Source organism: Canis lupus, chromosome 19 (assembly GCF_048164855.1).
Source record: "Canis lupus baileyi chromosome 19, mCanLup2.hap1, whole genome shotgun sequence".
NCBI lineage: Eukaryota > Metazoa > Chordata > Mammalia > Carnivora > Canidae > Canis > Canis lupus.
In genome coordinates, this window is record NC_132856.1 from 43,248,504 (window position 1) to 43,271,056 (window position 22,553).

At 47.0% G+C, this 22,553-nt stretch overlaps 1 protein-coding gene across 11 annotated transcripts in view; it reads left to right on the forward strand.

Annotated features, from left to right (window-relative positions):
- KIF9 (kinesin family member 9) overlaps positions 1–22,553 on the forward strand; it is a 55,938-nt gene that overhangs the window by 28,032 nt on the left and 5,353 nt on the right. For 6 of the 11 annotated variants that reach the window (XM_072786435.1, XM_072786440.1, XM_072786439.1 and 3 more), the window contains 10 exons: positions 3,830–3,898; positions 4,664–4,768; positions 6,259–6,314; positions 7,050–7,140; positions 7,634–7,767; positions 9,085–9,276; positions 11,096–11,310; positions 14,985–15,161; positions 15,460–15,575; positions 15,976–16,080. In XM_072786435.1, coding sequence (XP_072642536.1) covers positions 3,830–3,898; positions 4,664–4,768; positions 6,259–6,314; positions 7,050–7,140; positions 7,634–7,767; positions 9,085–9,276; positions 11,096–11,310; positions 14,985–15,161; positions 15,460–15,575; positions 15,976–16,080 — 1,260 coding nt within the window. Of the gene's footprint in view, positions 1–3,829; positions 3,899–4,663; positions 4,769–6,258; positions 6,315–7,049; positions 7,141–7,633; positions 7,768–9,084; positions 9,277–11,095; positions 11,311–12,169; positions 14,534–14,984; positions 15,162–15,459; positions 15,576–15,975; positions 16,081–22,553 lie in introns of those variants that run through there. The other 5 variants (XM_072786443.1, XM_072786438.1, XM_072786437.1 and 2 more) reach the window with 4 other exon arrangements.

The window sequence follows — 22,553 nt, forward strand, 5'->3', positions numbered from 1 at the left end:
GGCAGAGGGAGAAGCAGGCTCCATGCACCGGGAGCCCGACGTGGGATCCGATCCTGGGTCTCCAGGATCGCGCCCTGGGCCAAAGGCAGGCGCCAAACCGCTGCGCCACCCAGGGATCCCCTGGTGGGCTTCTTAAACAGAACTTTCTGAATTATCCTCATTTTGTTTATGCTGAAAACCTCTGACCATCAGGGAACTTAGACCTGAGTCTGTGCTGTTTCCAAGGCATTGGTTCCATCCAGAAAATGTCTCTGATCTTTATTTTATTTTATTTTTTAGATTTACTTATTCATGAGAGACAGAGAAGCAGAGACATAGGCAGAGGGAAAAGCAGGCTTCCCACAGGGAGCGTGATGTGGGTCTCAATCCCAGGACCCTGGGATCATGACCAGAGCCAAAGGCAGACACTCAACCACTGAGCCACCAGGTGCCCCTATCCCTGAAAAAGACTCCGTAAGGCAGGATTGTTCTGTGTGTGTGGCGGGGAAGGCCGGGGGGGGGGGGGGGGGGGGGGGGGGGGGGGGGCTCTGCTGCTCCAGCCCTTTGTTTCTGAGCAGCTTCTCTCCAGTCAGTACAGGGGAGCAAGTTGGAGGCCACTAAGTCTGCCAGGCATTAGGAGAAGCAGCTCCTACTGATATGGAGGCTGGTTACCCTGGGAGCTGATGGCACGTTTCCCCACATCACTTGACTGGCACAGAAATCTCAGTCTGGCTCCCCGCACCACACTGGACAGTCATCTAGGTAGAGGTCCTCAACAGTGCAACCAGACTTTTTTTTATCTGGGGCATGATGTATTTTTCAAAGTGGAAATACTTCAGCTGAGAGGAGGAGGGGCCAGCCACCAAGACTCTCCCTTAGACTTCATAGGAGGCCTACCTGAAAGAGACCATAGGGGCTTCCAGAGTGGTAGAACCAGGATTTGGACCCTGGTTATCTGAGTCTCAGGCCTAGTCCCTGAATTGCCACAGAGTCACCTGCTTGCCAGGGTTCTCTGTCAATCTTTGCTGCAGACTGGTCACAGCTTTGGTCACCAGTTCCAGGATCCAATTGTCAGGGGCTCCCTCCAGTGGCCATGTTTGGACACCTGAAGGAAGCCCTGTTCACAGAGGTTCTCGACATAAAATCCCTTGTGCCTCTCATCTTAAAGACTCTAGGGCAGTATCTCTCAACTGTAAAATGACTCAGCAATTCTGTTTCTAGAAATATATCATTTATCCATTCACCTAATGTCTATAGAGCACTTATCATGTGCTGGACACTTTTTGAAGCACTTGGAGTGTTAGTATACAAATAAACATTTCTGTCCTCAAAGAGCTGACAGTCTGCTGGGGGGAGAGAGAGAGACACAGAGAGAGAGACAGAGAGAGAGAGAATGAATATGAGAAATAAGTGAGTCTAGGGCACCTGGCTGGCTTAGTCGGGAAAGCATGTGACTCTTGATCTTGGGGTTGTGAGTTCAAGGCCCACTTTGGGTAGAGGTTATTTAAATAAATAAACTTAAAAAAAAAGTGAGTCTAGATCTTGCTATTTGCAACAACATGAATGAACCTGGGGGACATTATGCCAAGTGAAATGAACCAGATAGAGAAAGAAAAATACCACATGATCTCACTTATACATGGAAACTAAAAGATCATAGAAGCAGGGAGTAGAGCCATGGTTACCAGGAGAGGGGACAGGGACTGAGGAAAGGGAGATGTTGATCAAAGGGTACAAATTCTCATTTATAGGATAGATAAATTCTGGGGATCTAATGTACAACATGGTGACTATAGTTAATAACATAGCTAGAAGAGTAGATCTCAGCGACTCTTACCATACATAAAAAAAAACGGTTACTAGGTGAGGCGATAGCTATGTTAATTAACTTGACTGAATCATTTCACTATATATATATACATATTATCGTGTTGTACACTTTAAATATCCAGGCATACCTCCAGAGATATTGTGGATTCGGTTCCAGACCACTAGAATATAGTGACTATCACAATGTGAGTCAAATTAATTTTGTGGTTTCCCAGTGCCTATAAAAGTTCTATTTACTCTATACTGTGGTCTATGAAGTGTGCAGTAGCATTGTATCTAAAAAAAACATGTATATACCTTAATTTAAAAAATATCAGTGGAGCACTTGGGTGGCTCAGTTGGTTGACCATCCAGCAATTCTTGATCTCAGCTCCAGTCTTGGTCTCAGGGTCATGAGATCAAGCCCCACGTTGTGCTCCACACTGGGGAGCCAAAAAATAACAATAATGAATAAAAAGCTTAAATAGTACTTTAGCGCTAAAAAAATGCTGTCACCTGAGCTTTCAGCAAGTCGTAATCACTGATCACAGATTACATAACAAATATAATAATAACGAAAAAGTTTGAAATATTGCAAGAATGACCCAGATATGATGCAGAGATATGAGGTGAGCAAATGCTGTTGGAAAAATGGTACCAACAGACTTGCCTGACACAGGGTTGCCATAAAACTTTAACTTGTAAAAAAAAAAAAAAAAAAAAAAAGGCAGTATGTGGGAAGTTCAGTAAAGCAAAGTGCAATGAAATGAGGTATGCCTGCATAACTTCACTTGAAAGATTTTTTTTAAAACATTAAAGAAAAATGGGACGCCTGGGTGGCACAGCAGTTGAGCGTCTACCTTCGGCTCGGGTCTTGGTCCCGGAGTTCCAGGATCGAGTCCCGCATCGGTCTCCTGCATGGAGCCTGCTTCTCCTCCCTCTGCCTGTGTCTCTGCCTCTCTCTGTACCTCTCATGAATAAATACATAAAATATTTTTTATTAAAGAAAAAGATAAAGAAATGGGTTAAGTTCTAGAGCTCCACTGTCTAGTACAATAGCTGCTACTTGCTTGGGGCTATTTAAATTAGTTAAATGAAATTAAAAGTTCACTTCCTTGGTCACACCAGTGACATTCCAAGCGTTCAGTAGCTACATGTAACTCATGGCACAGATACAGAATATTTCCATCATTGCAGGAAGTTCTATGAAATAGCACTGCTCTAGGGAATGTTGGTGATAGGTGCCATGAAAAAATTAGAGCAAGATTTGAGAAAAGAGTGGTGTGGGGGTGGGGAGGGGATTGCAGTTTTACCTGGGGTGACTGAAATGTGCCTGATTTAGAAGCTTCTGAACAAAGACTTGAAGGAGGTACAGGAGATAAGCCAAGGCAATACCTGGGGGAAGAGTATCCCAGGCGGAGGGGACAGGCTGTGCAGAGGTGGGCGTGTGCCAATTTGATAGGACTAGAATGAGCTGAGGGGGAAGAGTAGGAGCAGATCACAAAGAGCTGTGTTATCCTACAGAAACCTAGAAAGACAACAAAGTATAAGGAAAAAAGTGCTGTGCAGTGTTGTTTGTAGCATCAAAAAAATTGGAGGTGATGTACATGATTATCAGCGGGGAACAGTAATGTGTTTGTGCAGCAGTTGGGAAGGAGGAGGGTAAAAGGTACACCTGTGCATGGAAAACATCCTGGAGGCAGAGGGGACCATCACCCTGGTAGACTGGAAATATCCTGAAGCTCCTGGGAATTGGTGGTGTGTGCCCTCTGGGTGCCTGTGCTTACTTTGTTCTATTTCTTCTGCTATAAGAAGCAGAGGCCAGGGGACCATTGAGGCCCCCAGTGACCCTAAATTTACCCCAGTTGGAGCAAAGTCACTAGTGGGGAGGGAACTGTGTCCAGATGCTGGCATCACACCACCTGGATTTCCCCTGGGGGGTGGGGGCTAGATGTCCAGCCATAGTTTGGGGAATTGTAGGCTTGATGTGGAAGAGGCAGGGTGGCCTCTCTGCCTTACCCCAAACTCTGTGTCCTGACAGCGAATGGTCAAGAACCTGGAGAAGGAGCTGGCATTGCTCAAGCAGGAGCTGGCTATCCATGACAGCTTGGTAAGAGGCTAGAGGCAGGAGTCTGGGTGAGGGGCTGGCCAGACTGCTAGAGGGACTGGGGTAAAGGTACCAGGTGGGCAGAGGGACTGGGTGGACAGGGGCCAGATGAATAGGAGGGCCAAGTAGGCAGGGAGACTTGGGGGTCAGAGGGGCTGGGGAGCAGGGATACTGGGTGGGCAGGAATACTGGAAGAGTAGGAGGATGTGAACAGGGGTGTGCAATATCAGGGAGGGGAGGCAGGCAGTTGATAGGAGAATGAGGGGCAAGGGGCCAGGTGCCAGGTAGTTAGGGCAGGGGCAGACGGCATGAGGATGGTCAAGGTCAGGGGAGGTGGGGCAGATTGGATAGTGAAGAAGGGGAAGCAGCAGAGGGCCTTGAGGGCAGAAGGTGGGAACAGGAGGCTACCAGAGCCACCAGAGGGTGGCTTGCCTGGGTCTGCTCATGGTCTGGCGGTTGGGGTGAGGTCTCAAGGCAGAGGCAACCACCTCTCTCCCATGGCCCTAATGCTACCAGGTCTGCTGAGACTCAGCCAGCAGAGCCCCCTTGCTCAGAGTGGCAAGCCCATGTCAGGTGGCTCTCAAGACCCAGTTGTCCCTCTTTGACTCGAGCACCTGGCCAAGCTCCAGTGGTGAAGAGAATGGAGCTGGCTTAGGTGGCCAGGGCCTGTGTCCAACCTTCCCACCTTGGCTCTCAGAATGACCCCTGCTGCCCCTGTTGGGCTCAGGTGTTTGGAGCTTATTGACCTGTTACTCATCCTCCTCCAAGGCCAACCGCACCCTTGTGAACTACGATCCCATGGATGAAATCCAGATTGCTGAGATCAACTCCCAGGTGCGGAGGTACCTGGAGGGGACACTGGACGAGATTGACGTAAGGAGCCTCTCCTGGGGACCAACATCCCCTCCCTATCCTGGGCATACTCTCACTTGTGCTGTGCTGGCCTTGGAACCTCACAATGAGTGGGTGCAGTGGGTGTGGGGTGGGTGGTGCTGGGCCCCTGGCCTCAAGCCCTGCAGCCCATTGAGGCCTCAACATCCATGTTTAGGGTTATAAGGATGAGTATGCCCCCAGAGAGTGGCCAGCAGTCTTGAACAGCCTTGGCCACACAGGGAGTGGTCCATCACTGCAGGTGTAAGTGCAGGCCCTAGAGCCAGGCTGCCCTAGATCATATCCTAGCTCACTTGTCTCCTTGCTGAGCTACTTCAGCGAAATGCTCAACCTCATGTACTTTGGTGGCCACACCTGTATAGTGAGGAGGGAAACCAAACTGGATTTTTTAAAAAAGATTTTATTTGTTCATGAGAGACACAAAGAGGCAGAGACATAGGCAGAGGGAGAAGCAGGCTCCCTGCAAGGTGCCTGATGCAGAACTCAACCTCAATCAAATCAAATCATGATTTGAGCCAAAGGCAGATGCTCAACCACTGAGCCACCCAGGTTCAACCAGACTGGAATTAACTGAGCTGTGGCAACTCAGGGACTCAGTGGTGCCAGGGGGAGTAAGGCCATTCAAGGATAATAGTCATGCTGTTTTACAAGGCAGACACCCATGGCCTGTGTTGGAGTAAGCCAAGGAGGAAGACAGCAGCCATACAGGGAAGGGTGAGGATGCATTCTGTTTTTACAGTGTAGGCCAGCAAACCCCTCATCCGGATTGCAGAACCCCATCTGGGCCTGTCACTATGGCAGCTATAACTGGCAGGCCTACAACAGCTGAGGGGTGGGCTCTTCTGGCCTTGTAGTAGGGTTAGTCCCAGACTGACCCTCCATCAAGGGTAATGCTGTGTCTGTAGGGCCAAGAGGGAAACCAACAGCCACAGATGTGAAAGTTCATAATGGAACTTTGTAGAAATAGGAGAGCTGAACACAGTAAATTTTATTAAAAATTTTTCTTAGTGTTTTCAAGAACTAGAGTCATTTTAATTTTATAGAGATTTTCACTTAGAAAAGTTAATTTTTAAAGATTTATTTGAGAGAGAGAGTGTATGAGCATGCAGGCATGGTGGAGGGAGGGGCAGAGGGAGGAGAGAGAATCCTCAAGCAGACTCCCCACTGAGCACGGAGCCTGATTCAAGGCTCAATCTCATGACCGAGATCAGATCTGACCCAAAACCAAGAGTTGGCAACTTAACTGACCATCCAGGCACCCTAGGAAAGGCCATTTTTAGAGCCTTCAGTAAATTCTTGGTCTGAAAACTGAATCAGTTGTTTTTCTGTTCTTGAGGAGGTTTCAGATGTTCCATTCTTAAGACAGATGATCAAAGGGTTAGCCATGGAGTCTGGTTTCTCTACTCACATAGACACACCGTCAGTCCTGTGCTGCCTGAGGCCCTACCTCTGCCTTATTCTCTTCTTTCCAGATCATCAACCTCAGACAGATTCAGGAGGTGTTCAACCAGTTCCGGGTGGTTCTGAGGTGAGGGACCCTCCCTGCCCATCTAACTCCTACAACAGGCTGCCATTTTCATTTCTCATGGTCAGGGTGTGATCTCTCAGCGCACACCTTGTCTCTCATGGGTGAGAAGCCAGATCAGAGTCCTTGGGGTCTTCCCAGGCCCCTGAGCTCTCAGATCCTCCAGCCCTTCCCCTCCCCTGGGGGAACTGGATAGCCCTCCATTCAAGGACAACTCGGGAAGTGGTCCATTGGTAGATGTTTCCTGAGTTCATTGATTAGACAAGAAGTCCTGTGGAGTGCCAACCCCAGTCAGAGCAGTGCATCCTGACTACTCCCTACTCCTCACCCCAACCTCAGGAGGCATTTGTAGTTTAGCTGGGTACAGACATACCTGTAGACTGAGTGGCTCATGCTGTGTGATATCACAAAAGTGGGTCACATGATGGAACCTAGGTGGGAAAGCATGGTCCTAAGGCTTATAATGAGGCTTATAATCCTCATTAAAGTTATCTTAGAGCAGAAGTGCCTGGCACCTGAGGGAGGCCACTGCAGATTTTATGGCTCGACAGTGGGTGTGTACACTGAGGAATTGGGGTGTGCAATGGGCTTGTTTTGTCTGGTTTGGTTCATAATGAGGATGTGGCTCCATCACACGGGGCCACACCCAAATGACTTCTAACTCCCATACTTGGTTCTTGCTCTGGAGGGTTCAGTGTAGCATCAGGTGTGAGGTGTTCTCTCATTCTCTCTCTCAAGCCAACAGGAACAGGAAGTGGAATTGACTTTGCGCAGGAAGTACACCCTTATAGACAAGAATGACTTTGCAGCCATTTCTGCAGTCCAGAAGGTATGTATGGTTGCTTCTTGTTGACAGCATTCATGTCAGATTTTTCCATCCCCAGACCTTTCCAGAAGCAGCAGGTGTTCCACATTAAAGCAGATCCAGGATTGCAACAGATAAAGGTAACATCAGGATGAGTGTGACCCATGCAAGAGTAAACTGTATATAAATTCAAAATGATCTCCAAAATTGGAGGCATGACCATAAACATGACCATAAATAAGACCGATTCCTGGAGTTAGGTTGGAAACAGGTCTTAAGATCCTCAGGGTATGTCATGAGACAAGACATCAGACCATTGATGGAATTGATGTGCAAAGTGGGCATTTGGTAGGGTGGTCAGAGATAATGCTGCTGGGGACAGCCTGAAGCCAGCAGCCTGGGCCTGCCATCCTGGTGTATAGGGTGAACATGCCCACCTGAGTACATGTATACTTGGGTCCCCCACAGGCTAAAACCCTTAATCTAACCCTTGACCCTGTGGCTGGCCTCTATCCAGGCAGGGCTTATGGATGTTGACGGCCACCTAGTGGGTGAGCCTGATGGACAAGGCTTTGGACTTGGGGTCACCCCTTTCTCTGCCAAACCTGGGAAGAAAGCCAAGTCCAAGAAGATGTTCAAAGAACAGCTAAGGTGAGTGACCTTCCTGTTGCTTTACCTGCTCAGTCCTGGCCCTCCTTGGCTAGTGAAAGAGGACACAACCTAGCATCTTAGCTACTGGGTGGTTCCAGTTGATCATATTGCTGTCAATACTGGCAACATTTGTGGGGTCCAGGCTGTGCTGGTTACCTCTTAACCACACAGAAACCCCATGAGATAGGAGGTCTCTATTTTACTGACATAGAAACCAAGGTTCAGAGAGGGGAAGTTATTTCCAAGGTCACACCACTGACGAATGGTAGAGTAGAAGAGAGAAACCAGGCTAGCACTCCCCCTCTGGTACTTCATGTGGAAACCACCCCTAACCAGAGTCCTTCTGTGACCCAACTGCCTGGTACTCATGTCACCTAAAACCCCCAGTTCACCATTCAGGCAAGAATCATTTGTGTGTGCCAGGTGAGGGGAGTGTCAAGCCTCGCTTAATACAACACCCTTCCTGGGAGGTGCTGGTAGCGGTGGACTAGAACACAGGCTCTAAGATGCTCCTTTCATCAAAGGGGTCACCTTGTATGAGGCATGACAGCCTCTCTGTGCTTGTATTTCCACCTCCCTAAATTGGGAATCATAATAGTAGCATCAAAGTTGGGGGGGGTATTGGGAAAATAAACAGGCGAATGCCATTCCTCTACCTAGAAAGTATGAAATAGGAATGTGGTGTTGCTGTTATTATCGTTTGTTAAAGGACACAGGCCAAAACTATCCCATGAGGGACAGGAGTCAGGTAGCAGGGGTTGCCGAGGCCCCTGGCCTCCTCCTGATGGTTCAGGCCTGGTCCAATCTGCCTCTCTGAGAAGGAGGAACCTGGACGCCGTCACATGGAGAGAGAGGACAGCTACTTTCCTGGGAGCTGGTGTGGGCACTCGAGCTGGTCAAGGCAGCAGGGCAGACATGTCTTGCTGGGTGGGGACTCTGCCACTTGTTCCCGGGGATGCCTGTGTGATGAAGGTCCCCCTCAGCCTGGATGCTCCCGGAGCCTGTGGCCCACCCCACAGGTCTACCTGCTTTCAGACCTGGAGACTGCCGGGTTTTCCCAGGTGTCTCCTGCCAGGGACTGCAAAAGGAGAGCTCCTTATTCTGATGCAGGGGAGAAGAATGCTCTTCTCTTCCTTCCCAATCTGCATGGCTTACGGTCATACTCTTTGGCCTTTGGCCTAGGTGTGTGAGCCAGGTCGGACTGAGTGGGGTAGGGCTTCTGATGTACCATGGTTTGGAAATGTCACTATCCTAAGTACCAGAGACACCTCACTGCCCATAACTGAGCCCTGGGGCCTCCCTGCCTTCTCCTCCCAGCACCTCAGCAAGAAAGGAAGGTGCCAGCAGCCCTGTGGGTGGCAAGGATTTGGATTTCTCCACCTCTAAGACCCAGCTGACCCCATCCTCCAAGGAAGGGGATGTCAAAGACATGCTTATGCGGGACCGGGAGACCTCCAGCATTGAGCCGCTTCCCTTAGACTCCCCAAAGGAGGAACTACGCCCACCCAGGTAACCAGCTAATGCTAGTTCACCAGATCATTCAAAACCAGAGTAGGATCCTCAACATGTCAAGAGTGCCTACAGAGAGATGAGAAATAAAGTAGGGATAGGGACAGCTCAGGTGGCTCAGCAGTTTAGCGCCTCCTTCAGCCCAGGGTATGATCCTGGAGACCTAAGATCAAGTCCCACATCAGGCTCCCTGCGTGGAGCCTGCTTCTCCCTCTGCCTGTCTCTGTTTCTCTCTCTCTTTCTGTGTCTCTCATGGGTAAATAAATAAAGTCTTTTAAAAAAATAAATAAAGTAGGGGATAATAGGCAAAGATGAGGAACACAATCCAAAAAGAAGCAACAGGATGGCTTATACACATGTAAAATAGTCCCACCTCAGGAGTCCTCCAAGATATGCAGCTATACATGGAATTGTTTTTAGACCCTTCAAATAGCAATTATTTAAATAAATACATTTACATTTTTAAAAATAACTAACGGATTCAAAAGGCCCTAAATTCTCAAAGTATGATACCCCTTCCTCTAGCTACTCCCTTCCTCTCCCTGATGAGCCAGTAACTGAGTGTTCAGTAATGTATCCCAAGGAAATAATTAGAGATGTGGACAGAGATTTATGCAAACAGATGTTCATTCCATCATTAATTTAAAAAGCCAAGAATGATTTTTTGGAAACACCTTCAGTAGCTAACATTACGGAAAAGGCACTAAGTGAATTATCATCTCCGCCCTTGGGATGTACAAGGATGTACATGAAGAATTTTTTTCTCCAGCAAGTGAACATTTCCAAGCACTCAAGAGAAGTTGAAAGTACTGTACAGCAAACACCTTCCTTTTTTAAAAAAAAAAAAAAAGAATTTTATTTATTCATGAGAGACACACCCAGAGAGAGAGGCAGAGACACAGGCAGAGGGAGAAGCAAGCTCCATGCAGGTAGCCCGACGTGGGACTCGATCCTGGGTCTCCAGGATCACACCCCGGGCTTCAGGCGGCGCTAAACTGCTGAGCCACCGGGGCTGCCCAGCAAACACCTTCCTGATTCTACATTTAACACATTACTATGCTTACTTCATCACACATCCATCTTTCTCTCCATCCCTCTTTTTTAGTTTTTTTTTGATGCATTTCTTTTTTTTTTTTTTTTTTTTTAAGATTCATTTATTTTAGAGAGAGCATGCTCATGAGTGAGTGGGAGGTGGGAGATGGAGAGAAAGAATCCTGAGGCAGACTCCCCACTGAGCAGAGGGCTTGATCCCATGACCCTGAGATCATGACCTGGGCCAAAACCAAGAACCAGCCGCTCAACAGTCTGAGCCATCCGGGCACCCTTTGATGCATTTCAAAGGAAGTTGCAGACAGGCCACATTCCCCTGCCCTACACTTCATCTTACATCTCCTTAACCAGAGTTCTGAGCTCCTTATAGCATGAAGGAATACCTCTGTGAAAAACTAAGATGTAAAATTATACCTACTGCATGACCTCAAACATTAAAAAATTTATCAAAGAAATACCTGAAGGAGATTCGCTGAAGCATGGTTGCCAGTAGGTAGCGAGTGGGGTTTTTTGCTTTTTTTTCTGTTTTTTTACACTTTTCCTTGCTGTCCTCTCTTTCTGCAATGGTCACATGCCCTCTGCATGCCGAGAGAGAGAGAGAGAGAGAGAGAGAGAAATAGAGACAGACAGACAGAAACGGGGGAGTGGTTCATGCACAGGGTGGCTCCAGTGCAGGATGGGTGGTGCCTGGGAGTTCTGGCCTTCTGCTCATGGGAGATGGAAGGTCAGTGAAGTGCTGCCCTATTTTCCCCTCCCGCTCTGGCTTTAGGCCCAGTACCCCACCCCCCAAACCTGTGGCCTTCGAGGACTTTAAGAACGAGCGGGGCAGTGAGATCAACCGCATCTTCAAAGAGAACAAATCCATCTTGAATGAGCGGAGGAAGAGGGCCAGCGAGACCACACAACGCATCAATGCCATCAAGCGGGAGATGGACGTGACCAAGGAGGCACTAAATTTTCAGAAGTCACTCCGTGAGAAGCAAGGTGAATGCATTGGGAAGGCAGCCTGGGGCTGTGCCAGCTGAGTCACCTTGCTCTAAAGGGGGGCAGTCTTGGGCCTTGGAGTACTGAGATGGAAGAGGCTGGCAGGGCCTGTTGGGGTGTGGTCTTCACACCTGGGTCATCATGTGGCTCTAGTCAGCCCTGGGGAGCCACAGGGTCCTTCCCTGTAAGTCAGCCTTTGGCTGTGGATTCCCCCATTATTTTGTTATCTCAGACCTAGCTGCTGGAGGAGGGAAAGAGAATATGGGTACCAGAGGGCCTCAGTAATCATCGTCACTGAGACCGTTCCTTATGCCAAACCCTCAACAACTGCTGGCCTGGCAAAGTCTTGTCTTCTAAGGCAGGTGGTGTGAGGGCCCTCAGGCTCAGAAAGTGGGGACCTCAGTGTGGGGAGGGTACTCATCTGGTTACCCTGGTGTCCTTGTCCCAGTAGCAGACAGTGCTCACACCTGCCCTGTGGGCTAAGGACCCTCAAGCTTGAGTATGCAGAGGACTCATCTGGGAGGGCTGGCCAAACACATCTGGGAGATTCCAGGCCCTGACTACTGGCTCTAACTCAGGAGATTGGGAGCAAGGCCCAGAACCTGCATTTTAATGAGTAACTATCCCAACTCTGAGGCCAGAGGTTCAGAGGCCACAATCTTGTTCACATTCCTGGTCCCACTGTCCTCCCGACTGGACACTGGAGGTTACTAGGCTTTTCCCTGCTAAATCACAGCCCTGTTCAGGCAGGCTTTCCAGACAGCGATCCGTTGGGGAATCTCCGGATGTCATTTGTTTTATTTCTGCAGGCCAGGTGGATATGTCAGAGATGTGCATTTTATTCATTTACTTCTCATAGGGCAACTCCAAATTCTTGAGGCCACTCTCTTCATACCTTACAGACCCACCGTGACTCACTATTCGGACGGCTAAGCCTCCAGGGTCTCAGCATGGAGGAGGGCTGGTGATGGTAGCTCCAAACATGCCCCCACCCAGAACCTCTAGGGTGAAGATCTTACAGGACCAAGGATTTCTTTGTCTCTCCTACCCATACCTTCTTTGAATATGCAACTTATTACATATCTGTATGTCTTTTTTTTTTAAGGTTTATTTATTTATTTATCAGAGAGAGAGAGAGAGAGAGAGGCAGAGACACAGGAGGAGGGAGAAGCAGGCTCCATGCCGGGAGCCCAACGTGGCACTCGATCCCGGGACTCCAGGATTGTGCCCTAGGCCAAAGGCAGGCGCTAAACCGCTGAGCCACCCAGGGATCCCCTACATATCTGTATGTCTTAAGCAATATATATTTATACTATGCTGACATATCAGTTGTGCCAAAATATACCTGAAAATGGGTATTTTAAAGGATGAGATGAAGATTAAATACTGTTTTTAAAATAACTAACATTTGGGACGCCTAGGTGGCTCAGCAGTTGCGCGCCTGCCTTCGGTCCAGAGTGTGATTCTGGAGTCCTGGGATCGAGTTCCACATCGGGCTCTCTGCATGGAGCCTGCTTCTCTCTCTGCCTGTGTCTCTGCCTCTGTGTGTGTGTGTCTCTTATGAATAAATAAATAAAATCTTTTTTAAAAAATTAAAAAATAAAAAATAAAATAGTTAACATTTGGGGATGCCTGGCTGGCTCAGTTGGAAAAGCATGATTCTTGAACTCAGGACTATGAGTTCAAGCCCCATGTTCAGTGTAGAAATTACTCAAATAAAAACGTAAAGTAAAATATATAAAATTTTATCTCTCAATATAAAAAACATTTAAAAATATTTTATTTATGTTTGAGGGAGAGAGCACGCACAGAAAGAAGCATGGAGCAGGGACCTGATGCTGGATTGGATCCCAGGACCCTGGGATTATGACCGGAGCCGAAGGCAGATATTTAACTCACTGAGCCACTCAGGTGCCCTAAAACATTTTTTTGTTCAGGGCACCCAGGTGGCTCAGTGGTTAAGCATCTGCCTTTGATTCAGGGCATGATCCTGGGGTCCTGGGATTGAGTCCCACATTGGGCTCCCTGTGAGGAGCCTGCTTCTCCCTCTGCCTCTGTCTCTGCCTCTCTCTGTCTCTCATGAATGGTAGATAAAAATCTTTAAAAAAAAAATTTTTTTTTTTGCTCTTTCCCTTTAAAATCAGTTGTTTCCCAATTGGTTGTTAAAATACCAAAAAATACTTCTTTCTTGAGGAAATAGATCAAGTAAATTCATTTTTTTGGTTCATTTTAATTGATAGCCACTTACCAGCCCGGTAAAGTCAGCAAATTTAGCATGTTAATTAGTGTTTTGTGAAAGAAAAATGAAAAATCATTTTAGGTTAAACTGTTTGAAGTTTTTTCCTTGGCAATAATCAAAGAATTATTGCCCCCCCTACACCCCACCAGGTAGGATACAAGGTATTCACAGTCCCTTCCCGTGTCAACAGAATACTGGAAAGACTACCCTGTGAAGGACTTGTGTCTGTCACAGTGATCACAGTGGAGATTGCCCATAGCACACAGACCAGCTCGCACAGCACTGAAGGAGAGGGACCTGATAAAGGCCACTCCACTGCCCCCCCCAACACACACACACACACTCCAGATTTCTTGAATTGGGACCAATTCAAGATTCCTAATTGCCTCTCCATAAATGGTGTCAGTGACAATGCACCTTAATTTTCCCCCAGTAAATGTCAGTGGAAGGGCACCTGGAGACTGCCTCACACACCCCTGCCACACACCTCAGGCACTTGTAGGACTCACTCTCTAGGGTTCCTGGGGGTGGAAGCCCCACACCTCTGGTTGGGTTGACATGATACCTATGCTTAGCTTTTAAGGTGCTGTGGGCAGTGGCCGGCTGAGTAAATGGCTCCACAGACCATGTTATTTTGTCTTAATCCAGCAACCCTCAACTGACAGACCTTAAAAGCTCATGCAGAGACCGTAAGTGAGATGAGAAATAGCACAACTGACCCCTGTCCTCCTGGAGCCTCTGACATCCTCTTGACATGACACAGATTTACACACACTGTTCTGAATAAGGAACTTTGCCGAAGTACCTTGTGGTACGAGCCAGTGGTGGCAGTTCGTGTATATAACTTACAAAAAAGGTAAACATCCGTCTAATTGAGGTGACTGCTGAACTATCTCTGGCTAGTGAGGTTTAAGATCAAAATAAGTGTGAAGAGCCCAAAAAAAAAAAAAAAAGTGTGAAGGGGGATCCCTGGGTGGCTCAGCAGTTTAGCGCCTGCCTTCGGTCCGGGACATGATCCTGGGGTCCTGGGATTGAGTCCCACATCGGGCTCCCTGCTTGGAGCCCTCTGTGTGTGTCTCTGCCTCTCTCTCTCTCTGTGCCTCTCATGAATAAATAAAATCTTTAAAAAACAAAACAAACAAAATAAGGGTGAAGTATGTGCCATCTCTACCCTCTCCCCTGACACCTTCCCTCCCCCCAGTCCTGTTCATAAGGTGGCCAGCATGGTCCCTCTGAGCTGAACTCCCTCTTATGGTGAGATGTGTTCTGGTGGCTTGGCCTCCTTGTGCTTTGCCCATCTCTGCCCCACACCCCTGCCCTTCCTCTATTCCCCCGTCTTGGAGCTTTGCCAGCACTTTGTTCCCTCTTTCCAGAATGCCTTCCTCCCCGCACCCCTAGTGAGCACCTCATTCTCTGGCCGCCTCTGTCCCTGCAGGCGAGTACGAAAACAAGGGGCTGATGATCATCGATGAGGAGGAATTCCTGCTGATCCTGAAGCTCAAAGACCTCAAGAAGCAGTACCGTACTGAGTATCAAGACCTGCGTGACCTCAAGGCTGAGATCCAGTACTGCCAGCACCTGGTGGATCAGTGTCGTCACCGTCTGCTCATGGGTGTGCCATTCGGGAAAGTTGGCTGGCCCCCTGAGGTCCCGAGAGGCAGAGGGCAAGGCTGCCATCTGGGTTCTAAAAATGGCTTCAGAGTTTTTCTCTGACAGAGGCTGGGTCTGGACTGGGGCTTCAGGGGTGTTTCCAGGACTCTCAGAGCAGAAGAGGGAGACAGGAAAGGGTGAGACCCCAGAGCAGGAAGTGACCAGAGGGTAAGCCTGTGCCAGGCCCACTCAGGCTTTACCTGCTTCCCCATGGACTCCCCAACAACACTTCACAGTGCTGTCTTCCTGCCTCCCTGCAGAATTTGATATCTGGTACAATGAGTCCTTCTTCATCCCCGAGGATATACAAGTGTCACTGAAACCAGGTAGTAGCATCCGACCGGGCATGGTGCCTATCAGCAGGATCATGTCTCTGGTGAGTGGCATGAGGGCAGGAGTGGGGACAGCGGATGAACACAGGGTGGTGGGCAGTACCCCTTGTTCTCTATCTTCTCCACAAACATGGTAGTGTATAGGCTGCTCCCAGCCTCTCCCACGGTTGGCTGAGGCAAATGGACAGGTACAGGTCTCTCCCCTGTTATGGAGGATGGGGACACAGAAAACATCACTTGCTGCTGCCACCTTTTGGGGTGGCTCATCCTGCCCAGGTGGCAGCTACAGGGTGTCTGGCAAATACAGGGCCGGGGGTTCTGAACTACCCTGCGTGGGGTTTGCAAACCCTGCGAGGGGCTGCCCTGATGCCCCCCACAAGCCTTGTCAAGGTAGACCTAACAATGACAGACTGAAGGGACTGTGCTGAGTTGAGCCTCCCCTAGGGAGAAGATGACCAGGACAAGTTCAGCCAGCTGCAACAGACGGAGCTGCCTGAGGGCCCTGACTCCTTCTCCTTCTACAATGCCAAAGTCAAGACAGAACAGAAGGTAGCTTGGGAGGGGGGCGGTGGTGGGCGGGTTTAGGTCTCCAGGAAAGGGGGGCTTCAGGGACCACATTATTAGGACACCCAAGATCACACTTCCCATTTTGGACAAGCCAAGAAGGAACATGTGAGCCAAGGGAAACACAGAGGCACCCAGAGTCAGTGGGTATCTTCTGTAAACTGTAGAGTCTTGTAAATCTTCTGTAGAGTCCTGGATTGGGTGAAACCCAGCAGGGGTCCCACAGGCCATGGCCAGGCCTGGAGACAGTTATTGGGAGCTAAGCTGGCCCATGTGTGGTTCACAGCCCAGGGCGGGGTCTGGGAATCTTCTGAGACCACTGCCTGTTGGGGACAACCTCTCCAATGGGGGCCACCATGACCAAGAGGCAGGGGACAGAGGACCACTTGTACCACTTGCAATTGAGGCAAAGCTAGACAGGGTGTTGGCCATGGGCTGGGCCTGTACTCTTCTCCCTGAGTGGGTTGGGCTGGAGCAGAGGGGCTCACTCTGCTGAGGCTCAATCTGGAGCCAAGACACACAGGGCCTGTGGTGTGAACCTCTCTGTACCCATAGGCTATTCTTCTTCTTCTTTTTTTTTTTTTTTTTAAGATTTTATTTATTTATTCATGACAGAGAAAGAGAGAGAGAGAGAGAGGCAGAGAGGCAGAGACACAGGCAGAGGGAGAAGCCGGCTCCATGCAGGGAGCCCGACGTGGGACTCGATCCCAGGCTTCCAGGATCACACCCCAGGCTGAAAGCGGTGCTAAATTGCTGGGCCACCGGGGCTGCCCTTCCTTCCTTCCTTCCTTCCTTCCTTCCTTCCTTCCTTCCTTCCTTTCTTTCTTTCTTTTCTTTCTTTTCTTTCTTTCTTTCTTTTCTTTCTTTCTTTCTTTCTTTTTCTTTCTTTCTTTCTTTCTTTCTTTCTTTCTTTCTTTCTTTCTTCTTTCTCTTTCTTTCTTTCTTCTTTCTCTTTCTTTCTTTCTTTCTTTCTTTCTTTCTTTCTTTCTTCTCTTTCTTTCTTTCTTTCAACGATTTTATTTATTAGAGAGAGAGAGCATGAGCAAGCACAAGTGGGGATGGGGGCGGGGTGGGAGGGAAAAGGAGAAGCAGACTCCCCACTGAGCAGGGAGCCCAGTAGGACTCAGTCCCAGGACCCTGAGATCATGACCTGAGCTGAAGGCTGACACTTAACCAACTGAGCCACCCAAGCATACTCCACAGGCTGTTCTTATACAGCAGTTAGTAGGTGCACATGGGGAGACTGCCCAAGAGAGCACATCATTTAAAAATATAAATACAAAATATAAATATAAATTACAAATACCCAGGCCCCAACCTCCCTGATGGGGAACCCATTGCGTATTGGCTGTATCTTGCTTTTCCCACTAAACGGTGTATCCTGAAGGTCATTCCATGTCAACCCATAGTTGCTACTATTTTCTTTTTTGTTATAGCTGTATATCAGCACTCCATTGTGAGGTGTATCAAAATGTGCTTAACCCATCTCATACTGAGAAACATTTGGTCAGTTCCATTTGTTTACAGTACAAATATTGTGATAATTAACCTTGTACAAATGTGAATTCACACATGAATGAATATATGTGAAAGTTAAGTTTTGTAGAATTGAATTCTTGGTCACCAGGACTAATGGATAGTGTATTTTTAATGGATGGTACTAAATTGCCTGCATAGAGCTGAACCCATCTATACCCCCACAGCCTCACCACAAGATGTATTACCTGTTTGTTTGTTTGTTTGTTTGTTTTTTCCCAATCTGAAAGGTGAAAAATGGTCTCTCAGGGGAGCTTTAATTTGCATTTCTCTTAGGATTGAAGTTGAGCTTCTCATATGTTTAAGTGCCATTTTAACTTCTTTTCCTGTAAATTGCCTATTTGTATTTTTGCCTATTTTTCTATTATTTTTTGGTCTTTATTCTTATTAATTTGTAGGAAGTCTTGATATACTGGGGGGACTGGCTCTTTATGATATGAGTTGCAGGTATTTTTCCCTGTTTGTCATTTGTTTTTTGTATTCACTTCTGGTTTTTGTAGTTATTCTGTTGATTTTTTTTTTAAAGATTATATTTGAGAGAGAGAGAGAGAGAGAGAGAGCTTGCATGAATGAGTGGAGAGGGAGAAGGAGAAGCAGGCTCCCTGCTGAGCAGGGATTTCCAACTGGGACCTAGATCCCAGGACTCTGGGATCACGACCTAGTGGAAGGCAGATGCTTTACTGACTTGAGCCACCCTGGTGCCCCATTTTGATTTTTTGAAATCAAGTGTAATAGTCTTTTCTCTCTTGGCTTATGGATTGTGTGTCATAATTAGAAAGACCTTCCCCTGACTGAATTCATTCTTCCTTACATGTGTAGTTAAGCTGACATGTTTAATGACTTGTTAGATTGCAGATTCAGGTCTAGCAGGTCTAGGGAGCCTGAGATTCTTCATTTCCTACGTATGTGTGTATTTATGTATTTATTTGAGAGAAGGTGTGTGCGTGCATGCCGCACTTGCATGAGAGTGGAAGGAGAGGGACAGAAGGAAACGGAGAGAGGGACTCTTAGGCAGGCTCCACACTCACCAGGGAGCCTGACTCAGGGCAAGCCCTGAGGACCCCAAGATCATGATCTGAGTTGAAATCAAGATTCGGATTTTACTTACTGAGCCACTCAGACACCCCAAAATTCTGCATTTTTAATTAGGCTTAGATGATGCTCATGGTGCTCATCTGGGACCACACTTTGAGTAGCAGGCCACAGAGTTCTTTTCCCTTCAGGCTTTTTTCTTTCCAGACATAGACTTAGCTTCCCCCTGAGGTCTGCTCCTTCCCCTATTTGTTCTACTCACCTCACTTCTCAATTTTTTGCCCTAGTCTTGGCCCTGGCATGTTCCTATTTTCCAAGACTTCCCAGCCCCAATGCCTATTATCATCTGACTATTTTGTGTCTCTCCAGAGGGAAAGCCTAGTTAACTCTTCTTGGATTAAGTGTACATTCCTGGTCCAATATGTGGTGGCACAAAGCAAGAGCACCTGCCCACCCCAGCTACCTGGCCCTTCAGCAGGACAGAGGATGGCTTTACCAGGCAGCCATTAGCCTTATGCTGCAAGCATCAAGCTTTATTAAACCTAGTGGCTGCAGGGAGACCAGATCAGTGGATAGGGCCCTGCCTGTCTCTCTGGAAAGGTTTGCTGGACCCCAATCACTTTGGCTGAAGAAGGCAACCCTGGCCAAGCTGCTCCCATGGACCCTACTGGCTGACTCCAAAGAGCTTGCTCAGAGTTGTACGTGAAAATCCCTCTGTGGGAAGACAGAGCTCTTTCAGAGCATTTGGGAAAGAATGGAGTAGGTGCAAGTAGGCCTAGATAGCCCAGCCTCAGAAATCATGACTGTGACTGCCATGTAGGGCTTCCTTCTCTGCCTACAGAGGCCTGCGCCTGCTGGGCTCAGTGGAGGAAGCACATGGTATAAAGTAGTGGTCCAACTTTATTCTTTTGCAGATAGATATCCTGTTTTCCCAGTACTAATTATTGGAAAAAAAAAAAAAAAGATACTTCATTGAATTATCTTGTTACCCTTATTGAAATTCAATTAGCCATAAATGTGAGGGTTTAATATTTGGACTCTCAATTCTATTCCATTGATTTTTATGTCTGTCTTTATGCTAGTACTATAATGTCTTGGTTACTGTAGATTTGTAGTTAGTTTTGAAATTACAAAGTACAATTCCTCATCTTTGTTCTTCTTTTTCAAGATTGTTTTGACTATTCTAGGCTCCTTGTTATATCCATGCAAAAAAGCCACCAGGGACAGGGGTTGTGTTGAATATAGAGATTGCTTTGGGGAACATTGCCATCTTAACAATATTAAGTTTTCGGGACACCTGGGTGGCTCAGTGGTTAAGCATCTGCCTTCGATTCAAGGTGTGGTCCTGGAGTCCTGAGATCAAGTCCCACATTGGGCTCCCTGCGAAGAACCTGCTTCTCCCTCTGCCTGTGTCTTTGCCTCTCTCTGTGTGTCTCTCCTGGATAAATAAATAAAATCTTTTTTAAAAGCCCCACAATAGGGATCCCTGGATGGCTCAGCGGTTTAAGCACCTGCCTTCAGCCTAGGGTGTGATCCTGGAGTCCTGGGATCGAGTCCCATGTCGGGCTCCCTGCATGGAGTCTGCTTCTCCCTCTGCCTGTGTCTCTGCCTCTCTCTCTCTCTCTCTCTCTCTCTCTCTGTGTGTGTCTCTCATGAATAAATGAATAACATCTCAAAAAAAAAAAAAACCCCACAATATTAAGTTTTCAAATCTATGAACATAGGCTGTCTTTCTATTTATTTAGATCTTTCATTTCTTTCAGTGGAATTTTGTACTTTTCAGAGTATAAGTTTTTTTTTTTTTTTTAAGATTTTATTTATTCATGAGAGAGGCAGAGACAGAGGCAGAGACAAAAGCAGGCCCCCCTCAGGGATCCTGATGTGGGACTCAATCCCAGAACCCCAGGATCACAACCTAAGCCAAAGGCAGATTTTCAACCACTGAGCCACCTAAGTGCCCCTCTCTCTTCCTCTTTTTATAAGGACACTAAACCATCATGAGGACCTCTACCCTTATGATTTCACCTAAATTTAATTACCTCCCCAAATTTCCCATCCCTTAATACCATTACAGTGGGGATTAAGGCTTCAACAACTGTATTTTGAGAGAATATAAACATGCAGTCTATAACAGAAGGCATAAGATGTTGCTTTTTTCCATTACTGATGAAGTTAATTTTGATCAGTTGGTTAAAGTCACCCTGTATGTTGAATAAGAGGATCAAAAAAGGTCTTTGGTTTTGGAGAAAGAACTTACAAAATTTTATTCATTATTGTATATTGTTGTAAACTTGTTTTGACTGGCATAAATTATTTCAAGATCATAGAAAAGGTGAACTAAAGTGATTTGCATGGTTGCCATCATGAATTTCTCTCTTGATATTCCAGACAAACCTTGTATTTTCTTTAATTACTTCCAAAGTCTCAGATAAACATTTAAATTCTAAATCATTCAACAGAGGAATCTTGCATTTCTATAGGTCAATGTTATATTCTCCCACTCCCCTGGAATCTCTAGGAGAACTCTTTGCATTAGATATATCATGTTTACGACATGCCCATGCACACGCTTTATATGTAGGTGTCACACTTGAACCATTCCATCTTACATTTATTTAAACCTTTCACATATATTTTTATACCTAAAATACATAGGATTGGATTTTTTTAAGGTCAAAATGTTTTCCATTTTGCTGAATTTCTGTCACAGTGGCTTTTATCCATTGTGTGTGTGTTTAAATAATAAGCTCATATTTGATTGAACTGAAGCTGTAGGAGTCCTGAGTGCATAAGTACATTCTCTCCTCCTGACAGTGTTTGCCCTTGCTTTTGCAGTTAGCCATGGGACATTGCCAACACAGGACCATTTTATCCTCCTTCAAAAATTCCAACTTGAGGACAGCCCAGGTGGCTCAGCAGTTTAGTGCCGCCTTTAGCCCAGGGTGTGATCCTGGAGACCCGGGATCGAGTCGGGCTCCCTGCATGGAGCCTGCTTCTCCCTCTGCTGTGTCTCTGCCTATCTCTCTCTCTCTCTCTCTGTGTGTGTGTGTCTCTCATTAATAAATAAATAAAACCTTAAAAAAAAATTCCAACTTGAGGGGTGTCTAGCTGGATCAGTCAGTAGAGCATGCAACTCTTGCAACTCTGGGGAAGGAAAGGCCCCTTTCCTTCCCCAGATGGGTCATGAGTTTGAGCCCCATGTGTGGTGTACAATTTACTTAAAAAAATGACAACTTGAGAAGTGATTAATATCCAGAATATATAGAGAACTTTTAAAACTCAAAAATGGGCAAAGAATAGACATTTTTCAAAAGAAAATATATAGATGGACGGTATGCACATGAAAAGATGCTCACCATCACGAATCATTAGGGAAAGGCAAATCAAAACCACAAGATACCACTTCATACCATTAGGATGGCAACTATCCAAAAACCAGAGAATAAAAAGTGTTGGTGAGGACGTGGAGACATTGGAGCCCTTATGTGTGTGCTATGGGTGGGAATGTAAAATGGTACAGCCATTAAGTGAAACACACCAGTCACTTAATGGCAAACACTATAGGATCCACTTACATGAGATGAGGTACTTGGAGTAGCCAAAATCAGAGACCAGAAGGAGAATAGTGGTTGCCAAGCCTGGGGGAAGGAGGGAGTAGGGAGTTAGTGCTTAATGGGTACAGAGTTTCAGTGTTGCAAAATGAAAAGAGGGGGATGGATGGTGGTGATGGTTGCACATTAGGAATGTATCTAATAGGGATCCCTAGGTAGCTCAGTGGTTGAGCGTCTGCTTGATCCTGGAGTCCCAGGATCAAGTCCTACATTGAGCTCCCTGCAGGGAGCCTGCTTCTCCTTCTGCCTGTCTCTGTCTCTCTCTCTGTGTCTCTCATG